The 26,865-nt window shown below is 39.9% G+C and overlaps 1 protein-coding gene across 1 annotated transcript; it reads left to right on the top strand.

Moving 5' to 3' along the window:
• NELFA (negative elongation factor complex member A) lies at positions 1-25,905 on the top strand. The gene is made up of 11 exons (XM_026034157.1): positions 1-252; positions 7,017-7,188; positions 8,354-8,515; positions 9,528-9,617; positions 12,081-12,211; positions 12,395-12,464; positions 13,388-13,476; positions 16,573-16,684; positions 19,475-19,731; positions 20,798-20,897; positions 22,336-25,905. The coding sequence occupies exons 1-11, from the start codon at positions 1-3 to the stop codon at positions 22,518-22,520; spliced, it is 1,620 nt and encodes a 539-aa protein (XP_025889942.1). The 3' UTR covers positions 22,521-25,905.
• Positions 25,906-26,865: the final 960 nt, after the last annotated feature.

Genomic DNA, 26,865 nt, shown 5'->3' with positions numbered 1-26,865 from the left:
ATGCCCGTGGAGAATCCCCTCTTTTTTCGGCCCGCTCCCAAGATGGCGTCGATGCGGGAGAGCGACACTGGCCTGTGGCTGCACAACAAGCTGGGCTCCACGGACGAGCTGTGGGCGCCGCCGAGCATCGCCTCGCTGCTCACGGCCTCGGTCATCGACAACATCCGCCTCTGCTTCCACGGCCTCTCCTCGGCCGTCAAGCTCAAGCTGCTCCTGGGGATGCTGCACCTGCCCCGCCGCGCGGTGGACGAGGTGAGGGCGGCGGGGAGCTGCGCCGAAACGGGGCGTGTGTGACGGGGGGGGGTCCCCCTTTTTACCAGGGGCCCCCCGCGCTCCCCTCCCCCGCGGCGGCCGTTAGCGCCGGCCGGAGGGGAGCCGCGAGCGGCCGCCCCCGGGGGCGGGAGCGAGCGCCGCTCCCCGGGACGTGCCCGCTCCGCCTGCCTTTATTCCCCGTTACCGCTCGTACTCGTTATCCCCGGCTTTGCGCCCTCCTCCCCGCGCTGCGGCCCGCTCGGAGCGAGGGGAGGCGCCCGGGTCCCCCGCGGCCGCCGCGCCTCCCGCCGCCCCGGCGGGGTCTGCGGGGCCGGGCCCGGCCCGGGCTGCAGCCCGAGCCCTTCCTGGCGGGCCCCGCCAGCCGCGGGGAGCCGTTTTGCGGGAGCTCGGGGGCTTCGGGCACGTCCCGGTAGCGGGGAGGGCTGCGCCGAGCCCAGGCCACGGGGGTGACAGCGGCTGTCCGGGCACGACGTCCCCGGGCCGCCTTAGTGCTGGCAGCTGTGGCCGTGTCCCCAGCGAACATCCCGGGTCGAGGAAGGACAGCAGCAAGTGCTGAAACGTGGGGAATGGAAGAGCAGGACTTCCCCCGCCTTCTCCTCAGGGGTTGGTCGAGCAGATTGCCTTTTCTTTTTTACTGCCTCTTGCCTTTCCAAGAAGTGCTAGGTCTCTGCTTTTCTGCCCTTTCCCTGCTATTAATCTGGCTGGATTCTGCTCCAGCTTCGCAGGGAGGCAACCCAGATCCAGCAGTCTCTTTGCTTGGCTCCCTGTGTCACCTGCAGCTGCCTTGTTCCCACCAGCTACTGATGCTGGGGGTGGCAGCTGGAGAGGGACTGGGAAGCCCTGAGTTCCCCCAGCCAGGGTGCAGGGACTCCCGTCCTGCTCCCAATGAAGTTTCTGATAACAATTCCAGACATAGCGAGTATTTGAGCACCAGCTTTTGGTGTGTTTTATCCCCTACTGTGCTTGTGACAGCCCCTTTCATATATATATATATATATATTTCACTTATTACACTTAATAGAAGCATATGCTAGGCAATGTGTGGAGAGGCTGTGCATAATTTGTTTTATTGTGCGCTCTCCTCTGTGCACTAAGCTCAAAATGCTTCTCAGCAGTAGTTCAGTGTATGTCAGGGCCTGTTTTGCCAGAAACTTGTTACTTTGTTACACCTGACTGCAGCTGCTTACAAAAAGACACTTTTTGCTCAGCATATATTTCCTCTGTTTAAAATCTGAACGTATTTGTATCTTGTGCCTGTCCAGAGCACAAGCGTTCTCATTTATGTGTGGCAAAGGCAGTCTTCTTTTCTACAAAGAAAAATAAAGTTTGCACAAACTGCACATATGCAAAATTCTTCTGGCGTAGCGTGAAAATCAGAACAGCTCAGAAGTCTTGTGGTATTTGGGCAAAGCTGACAAAGTAGTGGTGTCTTTAGGCCTAAGAAAAGGGAAATTTAAAAAGTTTAGGGACCTTCATAACTAATGCTCAAATGTCAGCTCTATGGTAAAGGAGCAGCAGCTCAAGTGAACTAAAATAATTGACTGAAATGCTGCAGTAGAGATCGCTGCACCTATAACACATTTTATTTTTTTTAAGACTCATTCAAATTAAGGAAGATGTCAGGAAGCCACTGCAATTGATTGTGCTTTTCTTAGCGGTGCAGGTGAAGTGCATGGTGGAGAGCAAGCTGGTCACTGTGCCTTTTAATATCAACTTAAAATGATCAGCTGTGTTCCAAATACATTATTAGTGCTGCTGTAACAAAAATGGATTTGGTTGTGGATTTATTTTTTTCAGTTTTTCAGTAGAGTTTGTGAAGGTGGTCACAAATTCAGACCTTTCACCAGAGCTAGAGTTTGACTGTCACTTCAGTGCTTTGCAAACTATCTGCAATTAATTTTTTCAGGGACATCTTTTTTTCTAATCCTTCCTCTCAATAAAAAGTTGTTAGTAAAAAAGAAAAAGATGAGCCAGGCACCCTTTACTAGTAGGCCTGATTTATTTTGTTATCTACTTCCTCCTATAAATAATAAGTCATTTTGCAGTGCATTTGCTAGAGTAAAGTTGTGTTTGTGAAGGTTTGTTACTTAAGTTGTTCTCATACTTTGGGATACTCTAACTGGTATTGGATTTTTGACATATTGGCTGTAAAGCCGTTAAGTGTTTTGCACTAGAGGTCAGTTTTGCATATGCACATGCTAGAAACATATATGTGTGTTCTTTCCCTGCACTGTGCTGTGTATTTCTATACAGTGTTCACTATACATTGCACAGTGTGGTACACAGTCTGCTAGTACCAATACAGTACAGTGTACCAGTGTAGAGTATCTGTGGCTGCCTGGAAATGAAATCCTTCAGTCACTTTGACTCTGTTATCGATTTCTGAAAACTATTTAACTCCACTGTGAGAGTACTTGCATTGGGAAAGTCATAGGTGTATTTTTTCCTGACTTGTCACATGCCAGCCACATCAATCGTGTGTGAGAAGCACAGAGCTGGCGTTTGAAAACTTAATACTGCTCGAACCTGCTGTGCACCAGCTTTGTGAAGCCTTGTTGGTCTTGACAGTGGATGCAAGATGTGTTACTGGTCTGCCATGTAACATTAAACCGGATTCCTCTGTCTCTATAACAATTGTACTTAGTAGTTCTCCATTCAAAAATACACTTATTTTTTTTTCCCGGTTCTCTTTATAATAGCCTTTAAAAGGAGGATTAGAATAACATGAATAACTTTTGAGGGGCAGACATCTAAACAAAAAGTTATGTGAGGTTCAGAAATATGGTGATATTTGCTTCAGAAGGGGTTTAAGTGGCTGCTAGACCTTCCTAAATCTCCGGGAAGGCTTCAGTCTAGACAAGTGAATCTTCAATCGCTTCTCATGAGAGCTCAGTCTGCTTGGACAAACCCTTTGATATTTTGGTATTTTCATACTACTTTTACTGGTTAATTTGGCACTGCAGATAGTTGTGTAGATACTTGTGTGCGACTTAATCCCTTAATCCCCTGAATACTCTGGGATAGGTAATGAACCTCCTTATTTTTATTTATTTTTTAATCATGATAGGAACCTCGTTCCTTCTAAAAGGAATAATTGGCTCTCATTTTTTTACTTAACAACTTAAGTGTATCTTATAGACAGTTGTCAAAAATAGCCTTTCCCGCTGCAGTTCTCTAGGTAGTTTGCTAACTCCTGAGTGTCCCTGCTCCCTCCCCCAGCCTTTTCTCTGCTAAATCTTTTCCAGATAATCATGCTTATTTGCAATGATGCCTAGAGCTCACTGCAGTGCTCAGTAGAGTTTCAGGGGTAATTTGGCAGAACAGTTACTTCTATTTACTTTGTGAATTATACTCTTGTTAACCTGATTCACAGGGCAAGTGCAGTATCTTTGTGCCAGCATTTCATTTATTTGTTTAGGGTTAGACTCTGGTGTTATAATCAAGTCTGGAATGAGGACAGTGAGCTTCTGTGCTCGGAAATATTTTGAGAGGAAGATGCTGCCTATCCCTGGAGTGACATGTCTTATTAGAGCAGCAGTGTTGTCTGTGTTCAGAACAAGCTGCTCCATAGCTTTCTGCCACCATGTAATACTTTTCATTTTTCTATGCTGTAATGTGGTGTGTTTAATATTACTCTGGGTCATTTCTGCAGTGTTTCATGATTAAAATACAAAGCACACACTGTAGTGTAGTTGATTCATCCTAGTTCTGTGTTGCATAAATAATAATACTGAGTGCTCTGTGGTAGTGTAAGTTCCTGTTAAATATCACCTTATTGGATCCTGAAAGATTAAAACATGGTTAGGTTTATTAGCCAACTGTAAATGTATTAATGTATAGGTTTGGTAAAGTGTGTTAATTTAGACATAATTGAAGGCAAATGAATGGGAATTCTTTGGAAAAAGTCTTATTGGAGTTACCATTTGGTTCCATTTTCGCTCCTTCCCAGGATCCTGTGCCTGTATTCTTCCCTCGTGGCTGTCGTCAGTCTGCCCTGTCTCTGTTCCCAGACTTTTTGCATCCTTCCTCATTCTTTCTTATTAACTGTTTCTAGTTGTGCCTTGTGCTTTACTGTGCCAGCAGGCTGAGAAAAGCTCTTTAATATCCTAGAGTGCTAGGGGGGAGAACTGCCAGAACATGTTGCATCAAGTCTTGACGTTCGTGCTTGACAAGCCTCCGGTTGGAGCTGGTGGGTTCCAGCTCACTGACCCAATGTTGCAGACTCGCACAGTTAAGAGTCTGGGATTATGGCTCTGAAGAGTAACAGTGAATTTGTATGCAGGATTTGGGGTTATTTTGAGTTGCATTTCATGCATACTCAAACCACAAACAAAATATTTTTTTCTCCAGCTGCCAGGTTCACAAATTGAACAGGGAACTGAGACCATATGTATAAATTGCCTTATGAAGAAAAACCTGAGCAAAAACTCAAATCCGGGCTTGTTCAACACAAGCCTGTGCTCAGGCACAGCCTTTGGTTTGCTTGCAGTGCACGGTGAACTGTGCTTGACGCTCTCTTGCACACTGTGTTTGTGTGTTTTTATATATATGATAGTGACAGTTCCCCTAGCAGCTTTCCTGAGGACTTGTGATAGTATTTTGTGTTCAGGGCTAGACAAACAAGTTGTTCCTTTCTTGAAGCAACTCCAGTCATGTGCAGCAGTGGGTTTTGGTGGTAAATTGCCAGGCCTTTGCTCTCAAAGCGGTATCAATATAACTTGCCCAGGAGAACTCTGTAGGAATAGACATGATTTAGGCATGGAATTTTATGAAGCTGTGGTGCAAATGTGAGTTTTGGGGAGCAGATGTGATGGGTAAATGCAAGCATAGATCTCTGCATATAGTTTTCACACTGCTGTCTTGCACTGTAACAGAAACAACTTATGCATTGTTTAGACACAGAGTTATCCATATCTCTGTTCCATGTGGAATCTGGGTTGTCCTATGTTTTCTGAAAAAGAAATGAGCGATGAAGGACTCAAAAGATTAGAAACTTTTAGAAATTGATTCTCTCTGTTGTGTGTAGATGAAATTTGATGGCAAGTTAAAACTGTGTGGGGTTGTGGTTGTATAGTCACTGTAATCCAAAGCAAATCAATAATGCCATTGAAAATGTCAGTTGACTGTTTGTGTTCCTTCTCTTTGCCTCTGTTCCTGCCCTTATTCCAGCATTTGTGTCACTGCAGTGACCGCAGCAAGGGTCTAACCAGGCTAAAAGCTATTGGGAGAAACTAGTTTTCAGTCAGAGGAACTGAGTTGGTTTGTTTTGTGAGTGTATGGACACCAGTACTGAAAGAGCTAAATGACACGCTGCCCCACTAGCACAGTTTTGTACCTGACTAAAGTGACAGGGCAGTAACAAGCGTGTGGGGTGAGAGGAGGTGAGAAATGTCAATGTTTGTCTGGCTTAGAATCGTGAGGTCTAAAAGTGCTTAGAATCGTGAGGTCTAAAGATTCAACTTTATCTCTGAAGAGTTGCACAAACGAAGTAAGCTTATTAAATTATGTTCATATAAGAAAAGGCCAGTTCTAAATATAAGGAAAGAAATATAGCATAAGTTCAATTTTTTGTTTTTCTCACTGTGCCTGGGAAGCTCTAGGCATGATAAATTGTGCCGTATATGCCACAACATATAAGTACAATGTGAGAAGGCAGAATTCAGGTATTTTTCTTACACTTGCATGTAGTCTTTAATACTAATACTGATTAGATGGAATATGTCCAAATACACAAAACTCTTTTCTGTTATGCCTTGTGACTTATAGGCACATGTTGCATCTTGAACATCTTAGTTTTATGAAATTAATAGTTTTAAGGCTTATAGAAGAGTTTTCTTTTTAAAAAGAAAAGTGTTCTGTTTTTATTTCAGAGTTTGAGTACATATGAATAATAACTAATTTAAGAAATTGTAACTATAACGTATAAAAGCAGTTGACTCTAGTTGTGATTTCATTTTTAACGCCCACAGCAGGTATATTAGTAATTCAGAAAATGACTGTGACAAATATAATTACGTTAACTTTATATATTATTTACCCCCTTTTAAGATAGGTGCTTCAATGGTATTTTTTTCTCAGTACAGAAGCTTTGAACAGATGGAAAAAATCTCATTGCTTGTGGCATATTAAAAGGCAGGGTCTACTTCTGTAATGAGTAGATTCTTCCAAATGATATGGTTTGATTCAACATGAAACGATTTATTTCAGTTTAATTAAAATTTGCAGAACTTATTTTATGTTCGCATGATGTAAATACAGTTTGTCTGCTGTTTTATTCTGTAGCCTAGTAAGGGCTGTGTCTTCATTTAGATTCCCATTCTAAATAATTTGTATTTTGGTTGAATATCCTAATGGCTGCGTGTAAGGTTGGCGTACACCGGGAACATAAGCAGGGTGTAAAACATAAGGAGATGTTCCTGCAAAAACCTGTGTGCCCCTTACTGCCCCCGCCTCCTCAAAAAATCAATTTTAAAGCAACACAGAGTTGCTAAAAACTGTGAACAACCTTGGTTTAGATGGACCTAAAGCTGTCTTTAAAAAAAAAAAAAAAAAAAAAAAAAAAAAGGTTCATTCTTTGCTTAGTTCTAGAGTTAATGTATAACTTTCTGGAATCAGGCTCTCCCTACCCTTCCCCAGTAGTAAAATATTGTATGTGTTTGTGCTGTGCCTTTTTTAAAGTTTCCAACTACAACCTGTTTAAAACTGTTTCCAATTGGCTGATTTTCTTTTTCTTTTTTTGTTAGATGAAAGGGGCACTGACTGAAATTATCCAGCTCGCTACCTTGGATTCAGACCCCTGGGTCTTAATGGTAGCTGATATTTTAAAATCCTTTCCAGATACTGGCTCCCTTAACCTTGATCTTGAAGAACAGAATCCCAATGTTCAAGATATTTTAGGAGAGCTTAGAGAAAAAGGTAAGCCATTCCTGTTGTGGAAAATTACACAAGTATGATACTTTCTGTAGTCTGTTTTTTCACAGCCAGTCTTCTTATTTAAATAGCATTGATATTAGGACAATCAGCAAGGCCATGTCTTACCTACCACATTCTGTTTCTATATTATGGCACTGTAAACTGAGAAGTTTCAAGAATGGTAGCCCCATAATACTTTTTTCACAAATCCTCATAGCTTCCATTGTCAGGTACTGGCCTAAATCTTTAGGGAAGACGACACACGAATTAGTGTGGCTTTAATAACATTGTAGACGTGCTGTCTACACTGTTGCATTGACGGGTAATAACTGAACTACTGCAGCTTAATAAAGTTGAGCTTTGGTTTTGTTTTTCCCATATGCTGCTGTGTCTTGAATCTTGTGTTACATAAGAGGGGAGAGTAAAGATGCAGTGTCCTGTGTGCACAGCCTGGTCCCGTTGTGGAGGTAGCACCCGTTGTATTGTGCCCGTGGCTGCCTCTTTGCTGGGAGTCTCCTCTGGCTGACAAGGACAGGATCTGATGGGGAAACATGGATGTGAGAAGAGCCCTGTTGCTGATGTCCACCTAACTATGGAGTGCCTAGGAGTCAAAAATACTGTCTCAGATTCTTGCACAGTTGCTGCTTCAAGCAATATAATAAAAAGAGATGCAAAACCCGCTCCTATTATAATGGAATTGATTTAGCAAATTGCCTAAAAAGAAGCCCTGGGATGTCAATGGATAAAAACAAGAGTCTTGGAGTTGGTTTGCACTAGGCCAGTAATGGCTTAGAGGTGAAGCATGTTGTTTTCTCTAGGCTTCTGTTTGTTAATTTCCTTTTTATGTGCAAGTTTTATAGAATCAGAGAAATCCATCTTTTTTTATCTTTCTCCTCTTTAAAAATAATATAATGTATGTGATTCCTGTAATTCAACTGGGTGTAATTAAGTTGGAACTTGGTGTTTAATGGAAAAAATTACAACCAACGAACTTTGATTTCTTCCCTATTTTAGTCAGTCCTAATAATTAAAATAAAATTATTCTCCTGGTGCTTAAACAGAAACTCTGAAACTTTATAACAGGTATATGCTCTAGTTCTAAAATGCTTTATATCAACTATCAGAGAGCTACTTATACTCATGTATATTGTGTTAACTCTTCATGCAGTAAGTGAATGTGAAACATCAGCTATGTTGCCGCTGGAATGCCAATACTTAAACAAAAATGCCTTGACAACACTAGCTGGGCCACTTACACCCCCAGTGAAACACTTCCAGCTGAAAAGGAAACCTAAAAGTGCTACTCTCCGAGCTGAGCTCTTGCAAAAGTGTAAGTAGTATGATACTTAGCTGATAAAACCGAGCAACGGATTAGGTTGTGAGTGGAACAATGCCATTTAGTTGATTTCTCCAGGATACAGAAATATACATGATCATTTTTTTTTTTTATAAGGGCTTTACTGACTAACTTTCCTCTCCCTCCCTGCTTTGATACACAGTCATGTGGAGGAGCAGATGAGAGTCATTCTGGCTGTCCAGATTTCAAAACCTACAAAAAGCTGTGTTTTTAAAGCACAGATAATTTCTCTTGTCACAGTCGGAGATTAACAGTTGGTTGTGAAGACCTGTGAGAAAACTTTATTTAAAGCAATTGCAACAAAACCAAAATGAGAATCTTGTGTTATTTTACATAGAGTAAAATGCATACATATTTACATACATGTATATTTTGGTTGTACATTTAGTATGTGTACTTTTGTAACAGAGCACAAGGGCTGCTAACTCATGCTTTCTTTCACTCCATTTGGCCTCAGAGGGTGAAAGCCAAGAAGCCTTTCATTAACAAAGCAAAATATGATATGCATATATGAACTGGTGTGTGTGTATTAACTAAATCATCTTAAAGTATCTTGTGCCTCCTGCTCTGTTGCAACAGCTTGTTTCTTTCTTGCTTGTGACTTGAGGCCTCTTTAATATATAAAGCCCTTTAACATTTTTATGAATTTTAGTTGATCCTCTTGGATAATTTTTTTACTTTGATATATATGTTTTTCTAATTTGGGCCATTGTCAGTTGCATTGTCATGCGGATCTTGCATTTTTCTCATTTATTTAATTTGCCAAGTTTAAACGACTATTTTAAAAATTAAAATGTATTTGTGGCTATTTCTGTCTTTTTCTGTATTACATGTATTATTAGCTAGTATATGTGTGTATATACTTTATTATGTGTGTGCATATAAATGTATATAAACTAGTATATGTATATTATTTACATAAGAAATAATGTATTGTATTTTTTCAATTGAGGTTCTGTAGTAACTAAAGCTCTTCTCTTTTTAGCAACAGAAACTGCCCAGCAGCTCAAGAAGACTGCAGGAGTGCCTTTTCATGCCAAAGGGAGGGGACTGGTCAAAAAAATAGATACAACAAGTATGACTCACTTGTATTACTTCCCTGACAGTAAATCTGATAGAATAGCACAGAATGAAATTTCAGTCTGTTTTTTTTTAAATTATTTTTAATTATTTTTATAAAAATCATTTCTGATCAATGGAAAGGACTTCTCCCCTTCTGTTTTGCTTCCTGCTGCTATTTACATGTTTCTAACATGCCTTATTTAAAAGAACAAGAGCTTTTCTCAGTTAGCAAGTGTGTCTGTCAGGCTAAAACATCCAGCTAGATCACGCCCATAGACATTGGTAAGAGCTTAATTTTCATCACTCCAGGAATAACTCCTGACTAAGACATCTTGCTCCAAAAAGAAACAGAGCAAGTGGATCACAGTAGTCTGCTGTGGTCTTTTAAATACTGAAAGTATCATGTATCTGTAGAATTTCCATGTAGAGAAAGCACGTGGGGAGTTGGAACACACTGTAGTTAAGTGTTGTACATGGAATAACTTGTACTTTCTTTATAGAGGATAGGTTAGAAATAACAGATAAGAAAAGTACAGGTAAATCAATCTCTAGCAAACAGTTTCAAACAAGTTAGGAGCCATCCAATTTTTGTGATACTCTTAATTGATTTCTAAAGGTTTAGTAGCAGTAAATAGTAATATTCGATTAAATAATTAATATTAAATAGCAATTATATATAGTATTATAACATATAATATAATAATATAAAATAGTGATAATAATATTAAATAGTAATATTTCAGTGGGATAGGATGACCATTGCTGTTAAGGCACATTGGTTGTTTCTGTTAGTGGTCATGACAAAAATACAGAACTATTAATATTAAGTTGAAAAGTTAATTTCAACTTGTTTACTGAAGTTCCTGGGTTCGTGAATTTTTTTGAATAAGTTTCTGACTGGAAACAAGAAAGGGTTCAAAATTAGTAACACGCTTTAAATGCTTGCAACAGCTAAATATTTTTGACTAACGAAATGATTCTGAGAGAAAATCTGATGTGATTATTATGGTAGCTAGAACCTGTGAAATGTTTTGTGTAGATACTGTTTATCATGCACCGTTTTGAGCACTGAAGGTTTTTAGCCACATGTTCATATGTGAAATGCAAAAGGTGGAATTGTAATTTGAAAGAAAAACTGCCTAAATACCGAAAAATTACCTTAAAAAATTGGACTCTAGCTTTTATGCTTCCCTGAGTAGTGAAACAATTATTTGCAGTGTGGAAACAGGTCAGATCCTCTGTCCTGTGCAAGCAGCAGCTCCAGAATTTCCCACGGCCATAGGATAACAGCACTAGCCAAATGGGAATCTTTTTTTCCTGCCCACCCACCAAAAAATTTAAAACTCTTTAACTCCTTTTCTACCAAATTCAAGGCATTAGATTTATCATTCCTTTTTAAATAAAAGGTGGGGAGTTGGGGGCTTTGGAAGCCTTAGAGGTAAAGATTTATGCCTCATGTTCAGAGGTTCAAAATATAGTTGTTCTTTGGGGACCAGCAACTGAGATGTTAAGGAGTCCTATGCTATTTATAATAAGAGTGGTGATTTGAGACACTTTGAAACAAGCTGAGGTGGCCACCTGCAGCTTATAAAGTGTCCAGGTGTTGAATGACTGGTAGCTCAGATGTCTCCACAGGGGAGCTGCTGCCTTCTGAGTTCCTGAACCTCAGCTGATGAGAAAGTTTCCTCTGTGGGTGCTCTGTGGGTTGTCAGCCTCCCCATATTGTTGTAAAGCGGTGGCACCCCTGGTGAGGGGTTTCCTATCATCCTAGCTTGTCACCAGAGCCCTGCTGCCTGCTTCTCTGTGTCTGTGTGTGCTGCCATCGGGCCCGGGGCACCTTTTGGTTTGTGGTAGGGAGGGAGGTCGTCCTGCAAGAACTTACCTTGCAACGACAACAATTTCTGCTCAACCAGGACATTGTGCTCCCATCCTGTCCTTGGCATGTCTCGACAAACAAATATGAGTCTGACTCCTCACAGTCCCACTGCGGCCTGTGATAGTTGAGGCTCTTCCGTAACCGCAGATTACACATTAGCAGGAATACTCATGTTAACTCAGTTACAGAAAGTTTAAGCAGCTATACCCCAAATCTTCAATTAAGTACAGTTTTTACTGGGTGACTGTATTTTTAAAAGCTTGAAGAGTAACCTTGGTAGTAATCAGATTCCCCTGTTTCGATAACAGTGCATCTGTCTGATTACTTGGTTTAAATGTATTTGAAAATATTCAGGCGTACAGCTGTATAATAAAAACAACTTAATCTTTGGGATTAAAGGTATTAACCTATAAGGTTCTTTTAGTCCTTGTTTGGAAGCTAAAACTCAGTCTCACCTTTGAAAAATATTTGCTTAAAAAAAAAAAGGTATGAAATTGCACAAGGGGGAAAGAAAGAGCTTAAGAGACCTCCTTAATGTTGTTCTTTGTTAATAAGTCAACCAATATTGCAGTTGTTGCTTTTTTCTTGATCTTCCTCAAGCACCACTCAAAGGAATACCAAAACAAGCTCCATTCAGAAGTACTTCAGCACCTAGTGTATTTAATCCTTCTGGAAACAGAACTCCCATTCCTCCTTCAAGAACACCTCTGCGGAAAGAAAGAGGAGTAAAGGTACGTGAACTCTTTCTTAGTCTCTTGCATCAGCTCAGCTCTCCTGCCTGGTCTAAAGTGAATTTATGTTGCTATTTTAGTAGGATATCAATATATATACAGGAAAAAAAAAACCAATACTTAAATAGCAGCTGCTACCTAAATTTGCTAATGGGTATTAAGATTTCTGTACTCTCTTTCTAGCTTTTAGATATCTCTGAGCTGGACATGGTAGGTGCTGGCCGTGAAGCTAAAAGAAGAAGAAAGACATTAGGTTGGTATAGAGTGCTGCTTAAAAAGACTGTTCATGTACCCTGTGAGTCAGATCTAGGTTTATAGCATCATTTTATTCTCAATATAGAATTGTCCTCCTTAGCTAAGATTTTGTTTATTGTTTTTAAAGGCAAATCACTACCTTCCACCTGCCCCAAAAAAGGCAGAATTCCAGATTTGAGGGAGGAGTTCCATTCTTCCCCCCACTCAGTGTTGCTAATGTTTACCTTTGTTCAAACCCCTTGTGTTACTAACCCTTTGCATTTCCTGTATGTAACAAAGATAAGTGAGAATAGCTTCAATATAAAATTGTTCTGATATGTTTTGTGTGCTTATTTCTACTGACTGAGTTGCCAAGTAAATCAACGTCATCTTGTAAAATTTGTCTATAGCTCTCCCCAAAATAAAGGCTGAGGTATTTTAACAGGTGAATGATAACCTCAAAACTACTTCTAATTCAAGCAATAGTACAGTGTTCAATTTAAGTGTATCAGGAAGCTGCACCGGGCAGTATATTTATCCTAAAACCACTTTTTTAACAAAAATTGAGTAACATCTCAGAACAAAACCATAGTCACGATTAAATTTTTGATTCCCATCCCGCCCCACCCCTTTTTTTTTGTACTTTCTAATGTCACAAAATTAGCTAGCATTTCCAGAAGCTTAGTTATTGTGTTTTGATGATTGTATATTGCTTGTGGTCCATTCTATCATTAGAATGGACTACATTCTAATGTATTTTAAAAAAATCATATGAAAAGCAATGTATCTGCTAATCTTTCAAGTCACAATGTTATTAGCAAACTTTGAAATATGTGGGGTTTATATCTCTGTTAAAAGAAAATCTGATTAATAATAAGAATGCTAATTTCTAATTAATAATTAGAAGTCAACTCAAGAGAGCTTTCCTGTTTTTGCTTACAGATACAGAGGTGGTGGAAAAGCAAGCCAAAGAAGAAACGGTAGTGGAAAATGCTACTCCAGATTATGCTGCTGGCCTTGTGTCTACACAGGTAAGAAACCATGAGATGAGAAACTGTTTTTATTTAATTCTAAATATTGTTATGATACACTTTAAATAATTGAAGCTTGACTCTTAATGTAAAAATCCGAGTTATTCCAAAAATTTCATTTTACCTTTTCACTAAAATGGATAAAAAAGTTCAATGCAGGATGAAGGTAAGTTGTTCAATTGTTTTCTCATTACTGCTCTAGGAGATCAGGTTAGTTATGGGGTGTTTTTTAACCGGGGGTTGCCTTCTGTTTTCAAAGATAAGATAGGAACGTTCTCTGAAACTACACAGCACCTTTTGATGCTCCCTGTCGAACCAATGTGTTCTAAGCTCAGAAGTACAACTGTTGATGCTGCTCTTTGTCACTGTGATGGAGTGACTAAGGAATGAGGATGCCCTGGAAAACAAAGGAATTTTTATGGACTCTAGGTGTCTATTCCATGTTTCAGCTTCAGACTAAACCCCAAATCTTATCCAAATATCATCTAGGAGAAATGTACACTTCATAGAGAAGTACTTGCTGGATGAGGAAGCCAGAGTGCAGCTATTCATATGATAGATCTCCCTGATATCCTAAATATGAAACCTGGGTGGCCCATACTGACAGCAGCATCTCTGAGGAGATCTGCTGTTGAGCTTGTCCCATTGAACAGCTGGGCAAAAATGAAAAGACCTTGCACTTTACTGATTAGACCAATCACTTACTGATTAGGAGCACCTTAAAGGTGGTAGATACATACTGCCTCCTCACCATACTGGAGGAGCACAGGTTAGCCAGTAGGGCAGACTGTAATCCAGACAGCATTTCTTTGACATGTTTTATTTTGGACTTGCTCTCACCTGGTCTGCTAGGGTGAAAAACTGTTAGTAATTGGAGTGTACTTGTCATTTAGTTTAATCTGAAGAGTTTGCATGCTTAAGACCATTCTGTGTTGCAAACAAATGCAGTAAGCAGAGACAGTAGGGACAGTTGCATCAAAAGTGCATTCCTGATGCCAAATTTGCCAGGTTGGAGGGAGAAACCCTAACAAAACTCTGGTGTTTTAGTGAGGAATGCTTTTCAGTGCCCAGGAGCTATAGCTGAGTATATATGCAGCCAAATGCAAAGGAAATCTTTTGAAATTTACCTGTCTGATGGCTTAAGAAAAATGCCTGCATGCTAATATCTTTCTCTATAGTTGTTTTTTTTCCTGTGTGGCCTTTATTTATTTAAGTTGGTTTCAGAAAGTCCCACTACCACTGAAAAGTCCAAAACATCCAAAGGCAATAAGTTTATTTTTCAAATAGCCCATAAGGTTTGGAGGTGGCCTCTCTTCCTGTTAACAGTCCTTCCTAGAAGTTGCCTTGATTTACTAAAAAAGGGAGAGGTAACTTTTTTTCTGCAGATGAGGCTTATTGGAAAGACCATCGTGCAAGACCATATTTCAGTCAGGATGTGATTTCTTGTAAAAATGCTAAGTCCCTTCTGAAATCTCCCTGTTTTTATTTGGCAAGTATTTGCCTGGAATTACTTTGAATAGCTAGTTTCTCGAGGTACCAGTACATAACTTGAGGCTGCTCCAATGTTCTCTGCCTCTTGGAAAGACATAAACTTACTTAAAATTTTCAGTGTTTTCACTTTAAATATTTAAAGTAGTTACTGTTATATTTTACTCTTCTATAAGTCTGTGTATTAATATATGATGCTTGCCAGAAGAAATTACTCTGTTTACAAGACCTCTGACTCAGATGACAAGCCCCTGGAGCCTAACAGTGAGCACATGCAGTCTCATGGTTTTGAGAATAGCAACCTGTGATGCCCACATGTTGTTTTCAGCATGTGGGCAGACACTGGCATGCACACATCAGTGGTTGAGGCCTTAGCATTCTGCAGAAAGAAGGGAAAAATATCTTTGTGACAGACTCCATCTGAAACTTATTTTTCAGGAATATCCATTTTTTTGTCCAGTAAAGCTACCTTAATCTCTATCTTCTAGACTTGCACCACCAAAAGTTTTCCTCCCTCATCTGCATATGTTTAGTTAGGCTGGATTGGACTAAAGTGAAGAACAAAGATCTCCATAAATACACAGTGCTTCTGTGTTTATTATCGTGCTTAATTGCTATGTGCAAAACATCTTTGGCTTGAGCCTGGCTGACATCTGTCCCTTAGGTCAGTGTTGACTGTCAGCTTGAGTGGAGACTGGTTGGTCTGTGTCTTTACTGCTGACTGGGCCTGCTGGGTACGTATGTCCCAGGGGCCTTCACATTTTGGGCCCTATTTTCAAGGCATATTTTTGTAGGACTTTTGCCCATGGGAGAACACAGTTTTTTTGCGTGTTAATCATGAAGCAGAAGAACGATCAGCAGATCACTTATTTTTTATATTAACTCTAATTGTTCAAAGTGTATCTGCAAAAATTTCATGTTCCCATCTCCGTACTGCTAGCTGAGAAATTGCACAAAGGAATTGTTCACAATTTGAGATCACTCTGCATTTTGCAGCCTGAGATCAGGTGTTTGCAGGGCTCCTGGTTTGCCAGTATGTATGGACCATGCAGACAATCTTCTTTAGAAGAGATGCTTCCTCTAGAGAGAAATCTTATCAGTACCACATATCAGAGAATCATAGTACACTGTATATAATCATCTTGCTGAAAGCTTTAATCTTGAAATGACTTAAGGATTACTGGGAACTTTTAAAGTCTTAGATATACAATGTAGGATGCTAGTTTCAGGAGCTACAGCTACTGCAGCTCAATTCTTTGTAAAAGTACATATTTTATTAGACTAGTACTTTTTTTTTCCTAGCTTAGTTTCTTCCTTTAGAAGCAACTTTGATCTCTGTCAAGGGGGTAGAAGCTGTTTGCGTGTGTTTTTTTTTTTGTTTTTCCTAGAGTAATTCTAATATTTTAAGTTTGTATAATAAGTTAAGGTTGAAATAACAAACTGAAATAACAAACAACTCTACCTTAGCAGAGTCATCCATAATTAAGTCCCAAAAGGAACATCCTAGCAGAGCTAATATTGAAATTGCATTTTAAATGCAGTTTTAAAATGCAAACAGCTAATGAGTTGATGCAATGTGGCTGTAACGCTTTCTTTGCTCTTTTGCAGAAACTTGGCTCATTGAATAATGAACCTGCACTGCCTTCTACAAGTTACTTACCTGCTACCCCCAGTGTGGTGCCATCTTCCTCATATATCCCAAGCTCTGAAACACAGCCAGGTAAAGTCTCTTTTGCTATGGGGCTCACTATCTCTTCTCCACAGCTCTCCTGTCCAACTCTGCTCTTATTTACAGACATACTGTCCCTCAACTCTAATCAAACTGACCATAACAGTCTACAAAATTTGTAAGAGAACCTTATTCTGGGTCTTCAGATATTCAAACCTGTCATTTAGTCTAAATAAAGAAAATGGTTGTTTTTTTCTTAAAATGACAGTTAATTAAGTCAAGCAAGCAAAGCTGCTTCCTGTTTGTTTTTCCTAACTCTCCTAGAGGAAATCCAGCCTTCTTTTCATCCCTCAAGAAACACTGGTAATACAGGTATTAGGTATTATACTGGTAATACAGTCTTAGAATATGCACACCTCCATGCGCGTGCACTTGCAAACTAGATGGTTGCTTTCAAGTGCCAGATACATTTCTACAGGTACATACTGAAATAAATTTCATTCAGGCTGGGGTCAAACATTCCATTTCTTTTGCCTTTTTGTCCTCTTATAAAGGTCCAGCAGATAATAGCTGACTTCCTGCTTAGCTGCATAAATAGAAGGTGTTATGCCTCAATGCTAGAAAACTTTCCAAGAGTAAAATAATGAGCATTCATACAAAAACTTTATTTCTGGACCATTTAACTCAGCAGCTCTTTTTTCTCTTTTTGGATGCCTGAGTAGGATTCATTACTAAAGCTGGTAGTTGCCAGAGAATCAAGGTTTCAATTCAGTTCATTATTTTAACTCTTGCTCGTGAGATTTGATACTTTAACCATGCTTTATGAATATTCTTTGTGAACGTGAGTGAGATGTGGCATGTTGGTCATTATAGGAAGAGGCATATGCAAAACGTGATTGCTGACTTGGCCCTGAAATAGTGTTCAGAGCCTTTCCGAAGGTCTGTGTATATCTCCCTTTGCCAGAAAATTGGCAGCCCCAGAAGGAGCACAGCCGAGAGCACATCCTTGGTAGCAGCTAGCATTATTTTTCAGAACATTGGCGTTGTTTTCAACATCAGAAAAAGCCTAGCTTAAAATTCCCTCTTTATTTTTTCTAAATTAATTTTTCCATTCTCTGGCATGTGGAAGATCATACTCCCTTCATGGACAAGGAATACAAAGCTGTTTTCTTAACATAAGACACAAAATCCACAGGTTTGGTTTTCTGTAATCTGAAGTCACGTGATTAAGACATACGTTACTTTATGCAGGTCACTCATTCTGAGATGAGAGGAAGCCAATACTAAGACTTAGAGATACTGATTCCCATATGCAGTCGCTTCCTTCACTCTGTAATCAGTAACTCTGAACCATACTCTCTATTTTCTTCTGTAAGGAACAGTGTTCTGCGTGTTTGAATTCATTGTGGTGCTTGCCTGAGAATTTGGTCTCTCCTGCTTTATTTAAATGTATCTTTAAAGCAGATGGTAACTATTCCATCATCACATGTGCTCAGATACTTCAATCTGCAGTGACTTGATTTTGTGCTTTGCAAGCAAAGTTTCAAAGTAGTACATTCATTTTTGAAATCAAATCGGGACCACAGTAAAATTTGAGAATAATTCTACAGAGTTTTTAAACATGAAGGCAACTATTAGAACTAGATATTGGATAATCATCTTAGGCACAAGACACATGTCTGCTCTTTATCAGCTGTGTTGGAAATAAACGTGGATATAAAACAGAAGAATTCACCTAGCTGATAGATTTAGAAGAAGTGTTAGTAGAAGCTATTTGGAAATATTTTAAGTTGCTTATCTTACAGTTTCTTGTTGTGATGGACAAATTCACACAAGAAGGGTAGCAATGTTCATCTTAAGTGCTCAGTGTCCACTTAACAATATGCTCCTATCTAGTAAGATGTGAAAAACAGTGCTGTGGTTGTGCCTACATGGTGGAGAGTGATGGACTCAAATTCACTCAAGCGCTTGAAAGCCTAATGCAAAAGACATCAGCCAAGCTCAAGGCTGTATCTGCCTTTAACTCCACTGTGAGCCAAAAGTGGAGTGAGTCACCTCAAGCCTTGTGAGATTTGAATGGTGCTTCAGAGACTGCACCTCTGTGTAAGAGGCTCAGGAAAGAACGTGGGTGCCTGGAATATGCATTGGGTGATTGCTGGGTGCAGCACGGATGGTAACTTGATCAAATACCTAAGCTTTGGCCACATGCAGTTTTGGAATAACAGCTTCCTTATATTGTGTACAGGTGAATAAATGGAACTGAAAAAAGGTCAAAATTGGAATGGTTGGTGCTGTGGACTTTTAACCCTCATAGCAGTTAGTGTTTAATAAGTACACATCAAAGTACTTGTGTCCTCAATATTTGCTTAGTGGCTGAGACTTAACTGCTCTTTCCTTTGGGAGCTGCTGCTACGTTAGGTAAAAGTAGATGAAATATTTTTGTGATCTTGACTCCTGCATAAAATAACGATAATCTGGATAGGGCTGGAGTACATATGGTTGGTATGGTTGTTACAGCAGCATCCACTAAAAAGTAAATAATACACTTTCACTTAAGTCTGGTTTAAACCTAAAACTTATTACACAGATTATTTGATAATCACAATGTAGAGTATAATATGTATTGGAAAATAAGTCAATTTTCTAAAAATTGGTAAAGATAACTGAGGGGGGAAAAGAGCATTCAGCTCTCACAATTTTCACATAGAGATTAGATAGCATATTAAAAAAAAATGACACTAAAATGAAAGAGTTGGAATTTCTAGATCTTTTTGAAGGCCACTGGTGATACAGATCCCTGTAGAAATAATATTTTAAAATATCTTGGTGGTTTTTTTTCAGCGGGCTCTGCACGAGAGGCCTTGCAGACTAACAGACAGACTGAAGAGCCTGCAGCTCCAAACGCTACCACAACTCTCCCTGCACAGTTCAAGCAAAGAACACCCATGTACAACAGTAACTCTAACCCTCCTGCAGCAACGCCTACCTCACCCCTGACACCTACCACCCCTCCTGCCATTTCCCCTGCAGCACAAGCACCTCAAGTGGCTCCCCAGACTCAGCAACAGCCACCCCCGAAAAAAAGCCTCTCTCTCACAGTAAGTAAAAATAGATTCTTTTGGACATCTGAGTGTTTCAAATGGTTATTTTCACGTTGATATGAAAGTTCAATTTTTAATTATTTTTCTTATTTGGTACCTTGGCAATTCCTGACCTTTTGGTCATGAAGGTTTAGACTGCTTAATTATAAAGAAAGATAATCAGAATGCTTTGCAGCTTCATTAGCATGACTGTCTTTTAAAGGTTACTTGCAGAATTTTTAGTTGTGCATTGTTGATTTTACAATAAGATGTCTTTTATTTGCTACTACTTGTTACATAAAATGTGTTCCCCAATACAAATAATTTCACCATGTTTCTTAGGATTACCCAGTAAGGCAGCCAGAATGGGAGAAAGGCATGTTTCTACCAGAGCAGTTGCCCAACTGCTTGCATATGATCTAAGCTTCTAAGAATGATCCTGTCATTATAGTGGTAGGATAGAATATGCCAGTATATTAACCAAGGGTGTAAACTTTTTTTTTTTTTCCTCTCAAAAGTCTTAGAGCCTGGGGATAGGGAGGAGACTAAGGAGACTAAAATACTCATGTGTAATTCCTTCAGTCCTGAAAGTTTTTATTGATGGTATGATTGCATGTATGTGCGTGCTTGAAATACACAGGTAATTAATACAAGATAGAGCTGATTCAAAGTCTGGTAAGCATAGCTGTAAGCCTGGCTTGCAGGTTCTGAACCTTAAGCCCAGTGACTATTCTTTTTAGTGGCATGGCTTCTTTTATCAAAAAAAACTCCCCCATAAATCACTGCAACTCCAGGTCGCAACAGGAAGCGGGGTTGGGTGTTTTGTTTGTTTTCTTTTGTTCCCTAATGTCACAAAAACTCAAAAGTAAATGGGAACATTTAATCTATTCAAGGCTATTTGTTTGTTGGAGTTTTAGAATTTAATTGCCCCTATGATAAGTGATAGGGATGTGTGTCAAAGAAGGAAAGCCTTGAGGTGAAAGGTGTTTTTATAAACGTATATGCTTGTCTCTGGATATTAATTCAGTACCTATTAGTATACAATGTTTTATTGCAGTGGAATTCATATTGTTATCTTTTGCAGAGGGAGCAAATGTATGCTGCACAGGAAATGTTCAAGACTGCAAACAAAGTTACGAGGCCAGAAAAGGCTCTTATACTTGGATTCATGGCAGGATCCAGAGGTATGTATTGAGACTAACTTAGTTGCTTTTGAATATCTAAACTTGAAATACACATTTAGAAGTGCTAAAATGTATATGTGAATGAAGATATTCTGCTTTAGCACTACTCTGGCCTTTACTCTCGTATTTTAAAACTGTAGTTATTGGGAATGTTTAAGCCCGTTATCAGTACAAGTCAAACTCTCAGTCAGAGGATCCATGTGTACAATGAATATGTGTAACTAAAGACACAAAATCATTGCTTAGGGACTGACGTGAAACAAGACAGCCAGTCAGAAGAGTGAGTGGACTGGTTGGGGTCTAGTATTGTGTTTAGAAAACCAATGGGTGCAGATTCTTTCAGGGTAAGCTGAGGTGAAAGATTCAGAGCTTCTTCACTAACTCCTTGATGTTAGAATTGCATCAACTGTTGTTTCTGAGACCGTAGATAACCATAGGTGCTGTGAATCACAGCAAGATAAGGAACAACAGCAAGTTGTCTCGTAGCTAGATCCTGTCATATGTTGGCTTTGATAGACTAAAGCTGTTTTACTCAGAAGAGTATCAGCTGTAAGATAAGAATGGGCACAGGAGTTAAGTGAACTCTCATCTGGACCAGCTTTGGTTTCTAATTTGGTATTTGAGGGCTCTGTCACTGGAGCCTGTGTGGCTCGTGTCTTGGGACTAATACAGTAAATAATTCAAGATGACCAAGGTAGAGTTACTGCGATGACTCCTGCATTAAAATATATAATCACACATGTTAAACTGAAGTGCTTAATATGAAAGAGATACTTGAATATCTGCAAGGATTTTTTGTAATGCAGTGTAACTTTGTATGTGTATATACTTTTTTCTTATGTACATAAAAGCATTCATATAATAATAATGTTGACATCTTCTGGAAGTTGGGTATGTGACTGCCAGCACTGATCTACCTGAGCTTCCCTAGCTGTCAGCCTAAAATGTAACAGTCAGTGCTCCTGCTGGATGGGAAATGAGTTTTCTGGATGAGTGGATTTCAGTGAAGCTGTGTTGGCGCTTCCTAAACCATGGAGAATTGTTGAGGCTTTTCATTCTGTGTATTCCACGTAAACTCACTTTTTGTTAATTCAGGTTTATAAAATTCCACTTGAATAAAAGCTTGTGTTGCAGTTCTCAAGACAGACAGGAGTGCGGTTGGCGTGTGGTTTTGCCCGTTTTATTGTTCTTCCAGCTAGTTCAACCCTGAGGTTCATCTTTTTGGGTTTGGTTTTTTTAGGTGTACCGAACACTGAGCCATGCAAGCAAGAAGGTCTTTGTGTGGCTACATGTGTTAGTGGTGCATACCTGGTGTCAGACTGATGTCATGTCCTCTCTCCCTGCTCCAGTATTAGGCATTGAATCTTCTTTAAGTGCTTTTTATCTATTAAAAAAGTACTAGATTGTGTTTAACTTGTCTTTATTCTTGTTTTTGCAGAGAATCCTTGCCAAGAGCAAGGTGACATCATCCAGATTAAGCTTAGTGAGCATACAGAAGACTTACCAAAGGCAGACGGCACTGGCAGCACCACGATGTTGGTTGATACAGTCTTTGAAATGAACTATGCTACTGGTGAATGGACCAGATTCAAGAAGTACAAACCTATAACTAATGTTTCGTAAGAGAGGCAGCAACAACAGACTGGACCAAATCAAGCTTAGAGTCAACCAGCTCATAGAGTATGTCAGCTGTACAAAATGGCATTCATGTGTACGTTTCTTATTACCCTCCAGAGTAGAAGTTGTGGCTCTTCAACATAACTGGGCTCAGTGAACACAGAAGAAGGTGTCAAATTGACAGGGTTTTTTCTTTATTTTTGTCTTTAAATCAGAAAGGGGCGGGAGGGAAAGGGAGAGGCAGTCTTGTGGGATGGGGGGATTGTTGCTGTGTTTTGTTTTCCTGCAGTTCGAGATGCCGGGAATGGAGATCCCAACTGCAAGATTACATATGGGAGCAGTTTACTTCCAAGTACCTGAGGAAAAGACTACTGCGCAGTCATTCACAGTTTACCATTAAATAAGGGCACAGGTTTTGATTGTAAAAATGTTTTCTTTGGCTACGTGGGTTCTGTTGTAAGAACGGACACTTAACAAAACACCAAGCCATAGTGCTTTAACTCAGCTGCAGTAAAACTAAATATTGCAGGTGGTAGATGTCTAGTTTCTAACGGTACCCACTGTATGTTTAGCTTATTTATGCTTGGGTCATAGAACGGGATTGAGCAGCTTTAACCTTATTATATTGTGAATGTCTATGCCCAGCATGAGTTAACCTATATTTGGCATACATTGAGAGAAACTGAGTATTATAATTTTCTGAAGAAAAATATCAAATTTAAGATTGCCAGAAAAAAAGAAAGGAGCAGTGGCTTGTAGTTATCTGGAGGTAGTAGCTCTTTGCCATGGGGATTTTAGGGCAGAGCTAATCTGTGGCTCTTGCATAGCAAGCCCTTTAGACAATGTGAGAGGATATGAAACCTGTTCATCCCAAGACCAGTTGCAGCTTCTTTTAAAAAAGATAGTCCTAGTGGTGATTGAGTGACACGTCTCTGAATACAGATGGTCAGAACGGTTTGTTGTCTTGAAGCAGTGTTAACATAAGGTGGGTGAGCAGTCATCAGGTATTTGATAACCCAGTTCTAATCTAAAAACAAATTTTAATGAGTGTAGCTGTGGTTCTTACCAGTGCAGTTATATCAGTATAATCACTAATGTGGTTGCAATTATGCTGGCATATAAATGTGCCTTATACTTGTCCCCTCCTGGTAGAAGCACGTTTTTATCTCTAACAGGGTTTACACCACCGGTATCATCCTGCTTTAATTGTACAGGTATAGCTTGCATTTATTGACAGGGCTTACGTACATAGTCCAGGATTCATCCTTCAGGCACTTGGATTCATTCTGCATTGGAGAATTTGGCTTAAAACTTTGGTTCTGCCAGTGCTCACACTGGCTCTTGTTAAGAAATAATGCTCAGAGGGGAGAAGCACAAAGATGAGTAGCATAATAGTTACCTGAGGAGGGACCGAGGAGGCACCTTGGGCTAACTGGAGGCTGGCTGGACTGTAAGGACACTGTGAGGCTGGGATTTCTTATTTTTGTTTTTCTTCCCTAAGAAGAAAGCAGACCAAATCCCATCAATATACTTGGATACTAACAAAGGCATTTCAATGAGTGTTTAGCCTTCTGCATTGGGATGTTTTTTAATTGCATTTTTGTTTTTAGCTTTTCAAACTAATTATCCATCGGAACAGGGAGAACATAAACAAGGAAGTCTGTTTTACAGTTTTTTTAAGATATGACCAAAAGTGTAGATTGGTTAACTTTATTTGAGCAAATATACCGCATGTTCTAACTCATAGTGTGTGAGTCACCTGATGGTAGATGCTACCATGATGGTGTGTTAGGCATGTGAGATTTGGACTCCACGTTGACCTTTTGCCCTGGGAAATTTCCTGCACCTGACTACCCTGTTACAGAGGCAATGTAAGCTGCAATTTTGGTTGCAATTTATCTTTTAAACAGTGAAAAATCAGCATGATGAGCAAAGATTTGTGGGTTTTAGTTTTTAGAATGAGTTCACCAAAGTGTTTCACAATGGCTATAACTTATTGATATAATATGTTACACAGTATGGGCTAAGAATAGAATATGAAAAGGGTGTTTTTAAAGAAAAGGGTTAAAGACAAATGACATTCCTTTTCTTGTTTGCATACAGATTTTTAAACAATTTTTTGTGATGGTCAGTTTTGGGTAAAGTAATGCTGTCTTAATCTTGCTTGCTAGACAAGCTGCAAGCACCAAACGGATCTTTTAAGGAAGAGAAATTTTAGATAATTGGTTGACTCGAGGGGTATGTTCTCCCATTGCAAATTAGGGGCTTTCAGTAAAGGCACTTGGTCCTCTCCAGGTCTGCATGTCAGGTCTGTGCTGTTGGGATGGGGAGGGCTCTCCAGGAGGTCACCCAAGGGTGCTGCTGCGGGGCAGGGTGCACCCAGCTGCTGCTGTCCGACTGATTTTAAAATGTCACTCTATCACCCTCAACACCATAGCATTATTTCAAGTTGATCTTTGCATCTAGAGGTGTGTTTTTTTTTCTTTTTTTTTTTCCTAAGGTGACTATAGAAAGGGAAGCCTTTTCAATATGGTTTAAAATAATGATGCTAGTAAGAAATAAAACTGCAAGGAGCTGTTCAGCTCGGGCAATGAAATCACTGAGCCAGCCTGACTGCGAGTAGGGACAGTGCCAGACAGCTCAGAAAGGGCAACACTAACATTCACCTTCAGGGTAGTGAACAGCACAGAATGCAGCCTGGCCCTGGAGCTTGAGAGTTTTTGCTTTGAATGAATATTCAGTCGCTTAGCTGAATTTTATATGGTGAGGATCAATGTGTGCTGCAAAACCAAATGAAAACAGAGTTGACTCTAGAATGATTTGTGGATGCATCAACAGATGACCAGTTCAGAGGTTTCACATTAAAGTTTTGATTGCATCTGTCTCCCTTGCCATTTTCCAAGCATGAAGTGTTAGGAAGCAGCAAGCCCAGGCTTCCTCAGTGCATTTTTGGAGCTCAACAAGGCAGTAAGTTCCAGCTTTCCTTCTCTTCGCTAGTAAAGAGACATCTGATCTACAAGTCTAGGCAAGATATGAAGAATTAGCCTATTTCATTTTACAATGTGGAATACTGGAGAAAGAAGCAATGGAAGTGGCTCGTGTTTTGCCCTGTCATGTCCTAAATTTTACTATTTGGGAAGAAAGAACACATACCTTCATATCCAAGCTGCTTGAAAACTTGTTCCACAGCAAAGTGCTGGTTTCCTTAGGCTCCATCTGAGTGATGATGGCTGCAAGGATCAGAAACTGAGACAAGGTTGATGAAGAAGGTAAATCCAAAGGGATGCTCAGCAAGAGTTCTCATATAGATCCCTTCTCCCCTTTAGCCAGAACAGTTTTCCCTAGTGTAGTGCTCTGTAATCATCTCCATACAAAGCTGTCCAGGCTTGGTATGGCTAACAGTCTAGTATTGGGCCAGTATTTGGGGGGCTAACTCGGTTTTCACTGGTAGCTTTGCCATTTAATCCTTCGGTTAAGTGTCACAGGATGCTGGATGTGATGGGGAGGGAGCCTTCAGTAGCTGACTGATACCTCTATGTGAAATGGGCAGTTTCTCTCACTAGGTCACATCGAAGCTCAGCCCACTTGTCTCGATGAACGAGGCTCGAGACTTTGGCTTTATACAGTTGGAGTGGACCACAGCTTCGGAGTGAGATCTGACCGGGAGAGAAAAACAAACAAACGAAAAAAACAGCTAAAAAATGTTAAGCCAGAGCCCTCTGGGAATCTGGTGCCTTTAACAAGAAATGTCATTTTGTAAAATGTTACATCTATAAGCATAGCCCGTATGTTTTCTATTAATTTTTTTTGTACAGTTGTAAATTCAAAATACTCCATCTTTGGGTACGTATTTTCAGTGTAAGACAGTATGTATAATAAAAATTTAGATTTTCTAAGGAAACAGACTGATGCTTTTTTAAACCACCTTGAATTTCCCCATACTTTATTTACAGCCGCTTTTAGCAGTGAGAACCGGAGGCCGAGTGGACGAACCGCATGATGACGTGTGATGTTGCTTCTGCTGAAGCTCATATCAAGCTCAGTGCTTCTGATGCTGTATGTAAATGCTTTGTGAAGTTGGGGTATGCCAGTTTTGCTGCTCAGGAGCAGCAAAAAAGTAGGAGGTTTTACTGGAAAACCTGCCAAGCAGATTCCCCGAGGCTGCTTCAGCCTTCATGCTGTGCATGGCCCCATCCTGGTGGCACAAGGAGGGTGTCCGTGTGCACGGCCTCCATAGGTGGCACACTGTATGAAACCTGAATAAACCCCCTTCTTCCAGTGCCTCCTTTGGGTGAGTTGCAGCATTTCTCTGCATTCTGCAAGTTCTGAGCCACCTTTCCCAGTTCTAGTG

Source organism: Nothoprocta perdicaria, unplaced genomic scaffold (assembly GCF_003342845.1).
Source record: "Nothoprocta perdicaria isolate Ctin4 unplaced genomic scaffold, notPer1 scaffold_14, whole genome shotgun sequence".
Classification (NCBI taxonomy): domain Eukaryota; kingdom Metazoa; phylum Chordata; class Aves; order Tinamiformes; family Tinamidae; genus Nothoprocta; species Nothoprocta perdicaria.
Note: the sequence above shows the minus strand (reverse complement) of the source record. Positions and strands in the feature narration are given on the sequence as shown.